General features: G+C 40.1%; 1 protein-coding gene across 1 annotated transcript; it reads right to left on the bottom strand.

Moving 5' to 3' along the window:
• Positions 1 to 3,720: 3,720 nt before the first annotated feature.
• Positions 3,721 to 11,135, bottom strand: zdhhc24 (zinc finger DHHC-type containing 24). The gene is made up of 3 exons (XM_050043037.1): positions 10,525 to 11,135; positions 8,828 to 9,105; positions 3,721 to 7,303 (listed from the first exon to the last, which is right to left on the bottom strand). Exons 1-3 carry the CDS (start codon positions 10,827 to 10,829, stop codon positions 7,011 to 7,013), a joined length of 876 nt encoding a protein of 291 aa, XP_049898994.1. The 5' UTR covers positions 10,830 to 11,135; the 3' UTR covers positions 3,721 to 7,010.
• Positions 11,136 to 12,349: the final 1,214 nt, after the last annotated feature.

Genomic DNA, 12,349 nt, shown 5'->3' with positions numbered 1-12,349 from the left:
ACATCTGGTTACCAATTCCTGAATCTTTTTTTCGAGGCATTTCTTTGCTTCCAGGTCATCAGCCAGGAGACCTCTGCAAGGCTCTGCTTCAACCTGCTGTGCTTCCCTGATGATCTTCTCCTGGCTGCAGACACACAAACAGTTTTTTCTGACCACAGCGTGAAAGCACTGGTTCAAAAACACTAAATAAAGCAGAAATCAGGGCAGGCGCGTACCAAAAACACTGAATAATTAAGTTAAAAAAAAAATACATGCTTTAACATATTCTGTGTTGGAGGTAAGCCAACAGCATGTCTGTGTGCAGCAGGAAGATCAAACAGATGACTGATACGCTTAAAGATAATTGCACTGTTAAGAGTGGTTATCAGATGGTTCAGGGGCCCTTCTGCTGATGAATATAGAATAGCATGTGTGACTACTTACTCTTTCACTTGTTTCCTGAGGAAGGCATTGTCTGAGCGCAGCATTGCCATTTCATCATCTGAGGCATCCAGCCATTGCCTCATCTTAGCATTTAGGTCCTTCTGCTGGTTTAGGCTGAAATTCAGCTCTGCTATTTCCTCACACATCTCCTTCAGTGCCCTATACACACACAAACAGACACACACACACATACACCAGCGAATCATCAAATATGCTGCTAAGTAACTAAACCAAAGATTTTTTGTTTTGTTTTTGAGGGTTCGTTCGTTGAACACCACTTACAGATTTTCCTCTGTGACGTCCATCCTGCTGGCTTACTCCTCCCTGGTGCTTGTGTGTGACAAAAGGTCCAGCAAAAAACATACATAAGCAACACAGCTTTAATGATATATCTTTTCTCCAACCTTTTTTTCTTTAAAATGACACATTGTGACTGGGCCCACTGGATAGTATTGACAGTGTGAATCTCCACTATTACAAAAGGGTTACATCTGAATTAATTCTTTTAGGCAGAAGTTTATATGTTGAGAAAAAAAACTGTTGCATGAAGACAAAGGAGTAGAAGCGCTGCTGAGTCTTGGTAGTAGTCATACACAGGTGCTCTTGCACTTTATATGTTTTGATTGAGAGTATACTTTACTCATGCAATCAGCCCTTCACAAGATGAAATATTAATTCTGTTGCTGTGTCTTTTAGCATAGCCTGTTTCTGGACATTTTTCAGCTTTATCGCCCAGTTTAAAAGTAATCAAAAAGTTATCAAATGAAATGACTACCATTTTGAAGTAATCAAAGATCAATATTTATTAAAGATACTTTTGACAAGTAGCAGAAGAGCCATAACTTGCAAATGGTTGCAAGTTGATCCTCCAACATTGGCCCATGGCTGGGGATTATAAATGAAATATACTGTATGGTAAGACTTAATTTTATTCTAAGACTTGAGATGGAAAAATATACAAAATACTGTGAGAAATGGACCCTGCGATAGTCTGGCGACCTGTCCAGGGTGTACCCTGCCTCTCGACTAATGTCAGCTGGAATAGGCTCCAGCTCCCCGCGACCCTCAAGAGGCTAAGCGGTTACGAAAATGGATGGATGGATGGGAGAAATGGATTGTGTATGAATACTGCTGAGAAAAATGTGACACTGTATGCCATGATGTAAGTGAAAAATGTATTGTCATTTGACCTTGTAACACCCATGATGACCTTATGTTCTTTTTTTTTCTCATATAAAAAAAGTAATCAGATGTTAAAAGTTACACTACTTTAAGGAAATAACACATGTAGTAACAATAGTCACATTATTTTTAACAGGGTAATAGTAATCTGTAACCTATCACATTTTAAATGTAACCTTCCCAACACTGCTAGTATACTGTACAATAATTTTTACAACACTGTGTAAAGCAGAAATACTTGCAGGAAGACCATAATATCCATTTTCCAACCTTTCAAGGCTGATTTCATGTGACATTTTGAAAAAAATGACAGATTTGGGGATAATGACTGTATCACAACGTGTTAGTGGGGGGAAAGGTCACCTTGAGTATGTGTGAACATTTTCTGCCCCTGCTGAAATACTTCCATCTTTTAAAGTCACTCAATCTGGCATGAATAACTCAACATTAGCCCATAAGCACAATTTCATTAGCAAGTTATAGTAACAAGGCTGTTTCAAATGTAACGTTAGCTAACATTAGCTCAACACAGCTAGCATTGTCAAGTTAACATTTAAAACAAGTGAAGTAACACGAGCTTATCTCATCATTAATTCACTAACTGGCTAAAATACTAACATTTCACATAAGTTTAGAAGTGTAAAATATGCGTAAATTACTGTAATTAAAAAAAAATAGGTCGTGTCATTTTTAACACCCTTCATTTGCGTTTCCACAGACTTTGCTAGCTACTGTTACTGTTAGCTAACATGTAGCTAGCAAGACAAATGTTTCCCAAATTCCAAGTTAACCAAAAAAAGCATACTGTTTAAACTGCAAAAAATTTTGTGATATTCACTATAAAATGGACAACAAAAATGTCTTACCGGCGAGTAACTCCAAACCACTTTAACCTAAATTAAAGAAACTAATTGAAGTCCTACCTGCGCAGGAAGGAGGCGTTGCCAGGTGCGCCCGTACGCTTCATAGCAACCGAACTTAGGGAACACCAGCGGTTACCACAGCGTCATTTGACGTCAGACCCGGAAGAGCTACGTTTTATTAATTAATTAATTAATTAATTTATTTATTTATTTATTCACTCATTCATTTAAGGAAACAATCAGGTAAATAAATAAGGAGCACAAAGAGCAATGTTTTTAGAGTTACTCTTCAATTTGTCCATGTATTTTAGTAACTTGAAGTTATTTATGAACACAGTCAAAGAGGAAGTACATCCTTTCCACTCACAAGTATGAATGTAATATTTACCCAAAATAATCACAAGATTAACATATCAGAAGTGTTTGCATCCAAGTTGTCCATAAAACAAACTGTACCAATGTAACTAAGTGATGGTATATTTTCAATTTTTAATGGCAGCCAGTTGTGAATATCAAAACAAAACAAATTTACAAATGGACATTTTTTAAAAAGACTGTCTTTGGTTTATCTTCTGGGGAACAAAATGTGCAAGGGTCTGCTTCAAATTTAAATCTTTAAGAAAATCATTAACAGGGTATATTGTACACAATTTCAAAGTGAGTTTCATTGGCTTTAGGAGCAACAGCGCATGATAAGTGAATTGAAAAGGACTTTTTGCTTAAATGGACCTCTTTCTTATCCTAATCATCATAATCACTGTTGTCCTACTTTTTATTGTTCAGTCAACATCACCAACTTCTAAACAGGGCAGGCAAGATGCAATCAGAGAAAACTGCATGGTGCTTTTTATCATACAGAGTAACAGAATGGGAACCGTTTTGTAGATTTGGTTGTATCTTTTTGTTGAAACGGAAATGTTAAATTTTATGGAAAAATCTTCAAGGGGTGACAAGTTTCCAGCTGAACTCAATAAATCATACATAAATATTAAACCCATGTCATACCAATCAGCTTTAAAATCGATTTCTATTAATGGTAATAACCCTGTTGTTCCATAATAAAGAATTGCATGGTAAAAAGTAAATGTTATGCTTGTTTGTTTGTGGAAGTCAGAGAGCTTTACAGGAAGTTTAGACAAGTCAAAATCACATTTAAAGAAGAATTAAACCTTCTTTTTTTTTTTTACAGCTGATTATTATAATTGATCTATGAACTTAAACAACTACAAGTACAAAAGACAAAACAATCAAATTGAAAAAATGTTCAACGGACATGAACTTCCCTTGAAACAATTTATTCAAACACTGTCAAATGGCAAAACTGAACATCAAATGGTGCGACTCATATGAAACAGCACAAAAAAGAAAGAGGCAGACATACTGTATATATTCAGCAAACAATTAACAATATTTACAAACAATATTTTTGGCTGTAATGTAAATTTAGTGTCGGTCAAATAAGAGCACCTGTCGAAACAACTGCTTGTAATGTTGCACTGTGTTTTAAGGCTCGGAGGATAAAAAAAAAATACAAAAGCAAAAGTGCAAAAGAGAGGAGAAACAAAACGATTGTACTGAGGTAATAGATGTCCAGTTGGCATGTGAGACATGTTGGCTGTGTCCTCAATCTGTACTACAGACTAAACCAAAGCAGGATTTGAGCATGTGTGTGTTCGACATACTCTAAACAGTCAAGTGAAACAGCTACAGCAGCACCTCGGGAAACAAAGAAATAGATATATATATTTATTTTTTTTTTTGTTGGAAAAACACTGTCAGTGTATTGTATCAAACATATTGTATAAAACAGCAATGTGTGGTGACTTCCTGTGTACTCGCTGCAAAAACAGGATGCTTTGAAGGTTATTTACAGTGTACACTGTGTACGGTTAGAGTGTAGTAGGGAGTGGGGACACAGCTGCTGCGTGAGTCAGTACACCTCATGCTGTTACACTGTCGGTCTGTGTTCCCTGACTGACTGAAACGTGGACAACGTGATGTGAAACATGGGCAGAGACTGTTCACATGACGTCCATAGGTAGATTTAAAACACTGTAGTCACTAAATGACTTCACATTAGGCTGCAAATGGAACACTGGATATCACATGTACAGTCTCTATCAGTTGTCTTCATACACACACGCTGAACCCTTCGCATTCTCATTGAGTGTGTTTACATGGACATGAATAACTTGTTTATGGTCGTGTTTTTGGTGTATACCTTTTATGTGTTTGAGCATGTACACACCACATCCTGTTTTCAGACACCCGATTATGCTACGTGGAGTTCTCCAAAAGAAATCAGGATGCTGTTGCATGTATACACCTTATCCCAGTTATGAAGAGGCGCCAACTTCCTGCACAGGTGTCACTTCAACCAAGTGGCATAACAGAAATACAGACAATGGTGGCATCCACTGAACCCCTGTCCTATACGAAGTGGTAATAACTAGGGCTGCACAATATATACAAACAAATCATATTACACTTATTTTGACACATATTGCGATTGTGATATAAGTCACGACATTAGTTGAAATGGTCATTTTGAATGAAATGTTCCCTGATGTCTGGAGTATGATTTGTAGTCCGAGGCATCTTTGTACCAACATGTTGCTTTTAATGGTAGTGACAGAGAAAAATTGCAGCTCCTAGGATTTGGATATTGCACTTGGTCATATTGCAATTTTGATAATATTTTCATTCAAGTGTTAAGCTGCTTTAAGGAGTAACATTAGGTGACTAGCTACTTTAAGTTAGTGTGTGGTTGAGACAGAGAAAAAGTGAAGGTCAGTGCAGTTGGTAGGGGTGGGGGAAAGAAATCCATGCAGCATATATTTTGCATGGCAATATTCTATCAATACACGGAAACTTAAGTGTTGATCTTTTATTATATACATTATTATCATTCATTTCATTTTTCCATGACTGCTTATCGTGTTAGAGGTCTTACGGGTGCTGGAGCCTATCCCAGCTGACACTGGGTGAGAGGCGGGCTACACCCTGGACAGGTCACCAGACTATCACAGGGCTGACACATAGAGACAGGCAACCATTCACACTCACATTCACACCTACGGGCAATTTAGAGTCACCAATTAACCTGCATGTCTTTGGACTGTGGGAGGAAGCCGGAGTACCCGGAGAAAACCCACGCTGACACAGGGTGAACATGCAAACTCTCTCTCTCACGGAAGGGCTCCCCCACCCTGGGTTCGAACCAGGAACCCTCTTACTGTGAGGCAACAATGCTAATCAATGCACCACCATGCCGCCCGCCTATACATATATATATATTTTTTTAAACAAATTTTGGTGCTAGAATAATAAAATCAATTGCTTTTTCGGGCTACAAGATGTTGCTGGTGGGTTTTTTTTTTTTTTGAGGTCAGCATTGGTCTCAATCAGCGGCATTTGACAGGAAAAAACGAAGATGGAAGCACCGGAGAAATAAATCAGAAGTGCGCCGTTGGTGTTTAAATCAAACATCTGGACTTAAATCACAATATATTGTATCGCAATACTCAGCATATCGCAATAATATCGTATCGTGACCTAAGTATCGTGATAATATCGTATTGTGGGTCCCACCCGTAGTTTATAAGCAGTGAAGTGGTAAATTTACAGTGTAGTATCAAACATTTCCAGTTGCTCTCATCTTCCATTGCCAGTTTGTTTTTGTAAACGACCCAGTGCCCGTGCAAATATACTGCAATAATCAGCGTCCGGGTTATTATGATTCTTTACGTATATGGGGAATATGAATGACCCAATTTCTCTGTGCTCTTGTAAGCACCATACCCTGACTATGATCATAACTGGGATAAGCCTCATAAACGGCATATTTATGTCCATGTAAACGTACTCAGTGTCTCATTTGGTGCAACAAGTGCAGCAGTAGTTAACTCAGCTAGAGCTCAGGAGTGGATGCAGACAGGTGGAGAGCAAAAGCACGTCATGATGCTAGCAGCCAGTGCACAACAGCAGATTTATAATCCTATGGACTATTCCGGAACAGTGCCAGCCAAATTTGTACAACGTTCAGATTTAGGCAAAATAAACACTTCTAGAAATTCCCATTTAAGTAGTATACCCTAGAGGGCGACTACCCAGGAGTCTGGATCAGTAGCTGCGACTGCTTGTTTATGAAGACTTCAAATTATAATTTCTGTCAGGATCAATAAAATACATTCTCATTTCAGTGCTGTTTTACATAGATTTTCAGTGCTCAGTATTCCAGAAGAACTCTGCTAATTTCCGTGTTAATATCCTGAGGCCAGCCTCAATAAGCGTTACTTCAAGGTCGAGGTCTCTCAGAGTAGACTCATAATTTCTTTGTCTCAGCACAGGTGAAGGCTACAGAGAAGATACTGGTAAACATTTATACCCAGCGACACCTTAAACAACCACACACTTCTTCCCATCACAAGCTACCTCTTCGTGAACTGAGGCGATCTTCCCTGTTTCTGCTGCTCCTGATTACATTAACCATCACCACTAAAGCAAAGACACACAGTCTGTTAACATTCAGACTCTTAGCTGTTACCGGGTAGGCTCCAGCGACCCTGTGACCTGGAACGTTATCCCGTCTCCGGGCAGAGGTGATGAGATGAGCGGGCAGAGCCAGCAGATGTACCAGCGAATGCCCAGAGAGTGACGCAGGTTACCCAGGAGCCCCAGGCTGTAGGGTCGGCGGGTCGAGTACCACTCCCTGGTGGTCTGTCCCCGAAACATCAGGAAGAGATGGAAGAAGAAGAAGGCGGAGACCAGCAGGAAGCCCACCACGCATGTGTCGGCGATGAAGGCGAAGGCAAAGGCACGTGCTGAGACCTGGCCTGGAGAGAGAAGGGACAGCAGGTTACATTTGTATGCGTAATAGATTTGGTTACATTTCTGGGATTCAGCTCAACACAAATTAGAGCATAAATACATCATCACACTGCTATAAAATTTAAAGAGAGCTGTGGGGAGAGTAAGTAAAATCAAAGACATAAAATATAAAGTTTGCCTCCACCATCTTCCACACTTTGGTTCTTAACATGTCGTCCACATGTATTTATTAATGCATCTTTTCCTGGAGACCACTGTGGGTGATTAATGGGACGTTCTAACCGGAGCTTTCTCTCTAGTGAGTTCTAGCAGATAAAAATAGAGCAGACAAGAAACTAATGAAGCAGGCAGCACACGACATCTATTGCATGTCTGTCCATTGCTCTTACTTAAATTGTAGAGATTATTTTCCTCTGAATTGAGGGTCTAAGGATAGAGTTGTATGCTGAGCAGCTGTGCAGAGGCAAAGTTGTGATCTGTGAAATAAGGCTTTACAATTATTATTCATTAATTTATGATGACTACTTCTCCAGGTTGGGAGAGAGTTACTGCCTCGAGTTCTCGGGGTCTTGTTCATAAATGAGGGTAGAATAGAGCATGAGATGGACAGGCGGTTTGGTGCAGCCTCTGCAGTGATGCAAGACATGCGTCGGAAGGCAAAGCTTTAGATTTACTGGTCCATCTATGTCCCAACCCTCACCTATGGTCATGAGCTCTGGGTAGTGACCGAAAGAATGAGGTCGCAAATATAAGCTGCCAAAATGAGTTTCCTCCGTCGAGTGGCTGGGCGGAGCAAGGAGCTCGCACATCCGGAGGGAGCTCGGAGTAGAGCCGCTGCTCCTTCATGTCGAAAGGGGTCAGTTGAGGTGGTTCGGGCGTCTGATCAGGATCCTCCTGGGCGCCTCCGGTTACAGGTGTTCCAGGCACGTCCCACTGGTAGGAGGCCCTGGGGCAGACCCAGAACACGCTGGAGGGATTACATATCTCATCTGGCCCAGGAACACCTTGGGGTCCCCCAGGAGGAGCTGGAAAGCGTTGCTGGGGAGAGGGACGTCTGGGCCTCTGATAAGCAGGTGAAAATGGATGGATGTCTATAAAATATGGAAAATGCCCATCACAGTTTCCCAGAGCCAAAAATGACTTCTTCCACCAGGAATGCTTTCCAAAGTCATTTCAGCTGCTTGTGTCCGCAATCTCATTCTTTCCGTCACTACCCAGAGCTCATGATCTTAATAGGCAAAACAACTAATTGATTAATCAAGAAAAGAATCATCAGATTAAGTGTTAATAACAATAATCATTAGTTGTGGCCCTTTTTGACCAGGAAACCAGAAAAAGACTTTCTGCATTTGATAAGTTTATAATCACTTTTCTTTCCTCCAACATACCTTGTTTCTATGTAGGAGCACACTCTGCTTTAAAAGCAAAGTCAGTGTGGGAAAATATATAGATTGCATTCTGCCTATCACAGTATGAGTAACGCTGGTACAGATTTAGTAACCACAACTAAGGCACAAACCAGATCCTACCTGAAACCAGCATGATCCAGGGTATGAGCAGCAGCAGGACGCTGTGCATGGTCACACCCTCCTTCAGTATGACGATGAAGACCTCTGCGTTCATCAGAGTGGCGTACAGCAGCCCCGACCACATAAATAACAAGCAGCTCAGGAAGTAGCGGTAGTTACGGAAGCCCACGCACTGGCCAAAAAAGACGCAGTGGTGATCCCGCCGCAGCACACACACTTTGCAGTCGTAGCAATGGGAGCAGCGAGGAGGAGTGTGTGTCTCGCATGTATAGCAGAACCTGTGTGGAAAGATAAGAGGGGAAATACTGTTATCTATAGCCAGAGATGCTCCCAAACATTTTATGGATGAAACTGGCCTGTTTCTTTAATCTCACTGAAACATGAAGACTGTGACCATCAATTGGGGCACACACCAATGGATCCAACAAAGTCTATTCTGGGAACAAGTAAATCTGATCTGAAAAAGCAGAGGACCAAGTGTCTTTGCTGTGTTTATAACTGGTGACTGTCCAACTGTTGGGGTTACACAATCTCTTTTCTCTTCTATTAAACATAGAAAAAAAGGGTCTGTAACTAAGGATTATGATCGTTCACAATTAATCTGTTGATTATACTCTACAACAGTGGTTTTCAAACTTTTTGGGCTAGTCAAAATCTCAAGGCACAAATGTATTTACACCTCTGCACAAAAGCTTCTATAGCGTGTTATCACTCTTATCACAACATAAGACAATAAAAATAAGATAAAATAATACAGGTAGCTTTCATGATACTGTCTACTGTGAGTTCTTTGTGCTCTTTTCTTTCAGCGTCAGGTCGTCTTCGCTGCTGCTTTGTTGTAATTTGCCCTGTACAATAAAGCGATCCATTGTCTCACTCAAAGCTTTCTCCTTTTAAATGTCATCATCCCTCACGCTGGCTGCCAATCAGGGCTTTAGATGTGTCACACACTTTTAATTCCCACATGCAAACAGTGACAAATAGGTTCCTGTGAAGGTTTTTTTTTTTTTTTAATCAAATTAAATTAAATTACATTTTTTAGTTTGCCTCTTTGTTAGGAAATGGATGCGCACAGCATACTGATACAGTCAATTAAAAATTCATCATAACTTTTTTTAACAGTTGAATATAGCAATAATAATGTGTGGTTATCACATATACCCACGGAACACCATTTGAGGACCACTGATCTACAATACATTAGCAAAAACTGTGAGAAAAGCCTGTTACAATACCCAAGAGCCTAAAGTGACTCCATCAAATGTCTTGTTCTGACCAACCAACATTTACAAACCCATTATATTAATTTCACTATGATGAAGGGCCAAGGAAAGCAGCAAATCCTCACATTTGAAAACCTGGAAATGTCACATTTTTGCTTGAAAATTACTAAAATGACTAACTGATTATCAAAATAGTGTTTGATTAATTTTGATTGATCCAATATTTGATTCATTGATTAGTCGTTGCAGCTCTTAAGACCACTTTTGTCTAAAATATCATCTTATGTTGTAGTATCAAATGTTAAGTTAACTGGAAATAAGTGGCCTGGCACAAACTATATAAAACAGACCAGAAGAACAAGGATGTTCACACACATGTGGTCATATAGTGTACTGTATATTCACACACCAAACCAAACCCACACTATAATATAAATGATATTTCCTAATCTACAATAACGCCTCCTGCCTCACCTCCAGCCCTGACCCATGCCCTCTCCCCCCAGGAACACCCCCTTGATGCTGGGGTTGGTCCTGAGGAACAGCAGGGAGTTCCAGCAGATGTTCCCCAGCATGAAGTACTGGGCCAGCAGGTGGACCGCCTTCCACCAGCTGGACCACACCGTCTTCTTCTGGTCCGCCTCCAGCGGAGCCTCGACCAGCACCAGGTAGCTCACCTCGCCGGTGATGGAGAAGACCAGGAAGGTGTTGAGGACCACGGGGAGGTGGCGACACACCCTGTCGACTTTAAAAAACACTTTGCTCGCAAAACTCGTCATGTTTCCTGTCCGTCCACTTCGTCTCCGTGATGTGACAGCTGAGAGGGCGAGGACCGATTTAACAGACGCACTGTGGGAACCGCTGGTTAGCTTAGTTAGCTAAATATAACTCTGTTAGCTCTTTGCCCGAGCTTAAATAAACCGCATCATATCTACTACACTTTATATAACTTCCGGATAAATTAATGTCATGTCAGAGCTGAAATAAGACGCCTTCACTCTCCCTTAACCCTCTCCTTACCACGATGTCTGCTACTGGACGGAATCAGGTTTCTGCTACCAGGTGTTACATGAAAATACAGCCGGAGTGCAACAACACACTGGTTCCGCTTGTAACTTATAATACGAGTGTGAGCCACTTTAAAAATATAAATCAAAAATAAACTTAGATTTTATTGTGGGTTTGTGTTACATATTATTACTGAGTCTTCTTTTTCATATTTGAGCCGAAAAAAGGTTGTCTCTTTCTGTCCCCTGTATTGGTCCAAAAAAATGATAAAATATTTGTATTCAGTCTTTTTATTTGTACAAATTTGTGCCTACAAAAGGTTGGTGCAGACATGTCCCCTGAAAAAATGTAATTTCTGACATGTTCCCGTTCCCTGTATTGGTGCCAAGAATAATTAAATATTAGTATTAAGTCTTATATTTTATTTCATTTTATCTTTACATATTTTGCTGAAAAAGGTTGGTCCAAACACACCTCATAAACACTTCTCATTTTTGGCCTGTTCCTATATTGGTCCCAAAATAATTAAATATTAGTATTAAGTCTTTTTATTTTATTCGCCTTAACATTTTGTGCCTAAAAAAGTTGTTGCAAACGCATCCCCTGAAAACATCATTTCTGGCTTGTTCCTGTTCCCTGTATTGGTCCCAAGAATAATTAAATATTAGTATTAAGTCTTTTTATTTTATTGTATGGCTTGTTTCCATCTGTCTTGTTTCTATTTTATTTTATTTTAATACATATTTGTGCTGAAAAAAGGTTGGTCCAAACATACCTCCCGAAAACTTCTAATTTCTGTCATGTTTCTGTTCCCTGTATTGGTGCCAACAATTATTAAATATAAGTATCAAGTTATTTTATTTATTTATTACATATTTGTGCTTAAAAAGGTTGGTGCAAACTTATTCCCTGAAAACATGTAATGATTGGCATGCTCCTGTTCCCTGTATTGGTGCCAACAATAATTAAAAATTACAATTAAGTCTTTTTTTAATTTTTTTTAAAAATTCATTCTAGAGCACATCCTCAGCTGCTGTTCGAAAGCCCTGGGTGAAGGGCGCTACCGCTGGCGCCATGACCAAGTCCTGAAGGCCATAGCGGATACCATCTGCAGTGGTATCAGCCACTGCAAGTGTCTCCGCCCAGTGAAAAACACCATCACTTCCGCCAGAGTTGGGAAGAAGCCTACAGCAGCTGCCCGGACCACCTCCTCTGGCCTGTTAGCAATGGCACAAGACTGGGAGCTGAAAGTTGATCTGGGGAGGCAGCTGAAGTTCCCAGAAACTGTCAC

This window comes from Epinephelus moara, chromosome 4 (assembly GCF_006386435.1).
Source record: "Epinephelus moara isolate mb chromosome 4, YSFRI_EMoa_1.0, whole genome shotgun sequence".
Lineage (NCBI taxonomy): Eukaryota > Metazoa > Chordata > Actinopteri > Perciformes > Serranidae > Epinephelus > Epinephelus moara.
Note: the sequence above shows the minus strand (reverse complement) of the source record. Positions and strands in the feature narration are given on the sequence as shown.

Coding starts and splice junctions, on each gene's coding strand:
- zdhhc24 (XM_050043037.1), bottom strand. CDS start 10,829: ATGACGAGTTTTGCGAGCAAAGTGTTTTTTAAAGTCGACAGGGTGTGT. Junction 9,106..10,524: donor GGCATGGGTCAGGGCTGGAG/GTGAGGCAGGAG, acceptor CTTTCCACACAG/GTTCTGCTATACATGCGAGA. Junction 7,304..8,827: donor CTGGATCATGCTGGTTTCAG/GTAGGATCTGGT, acceptor TTCTCTCTCCAG/GCCAGGTCTCAGCACGTGCC.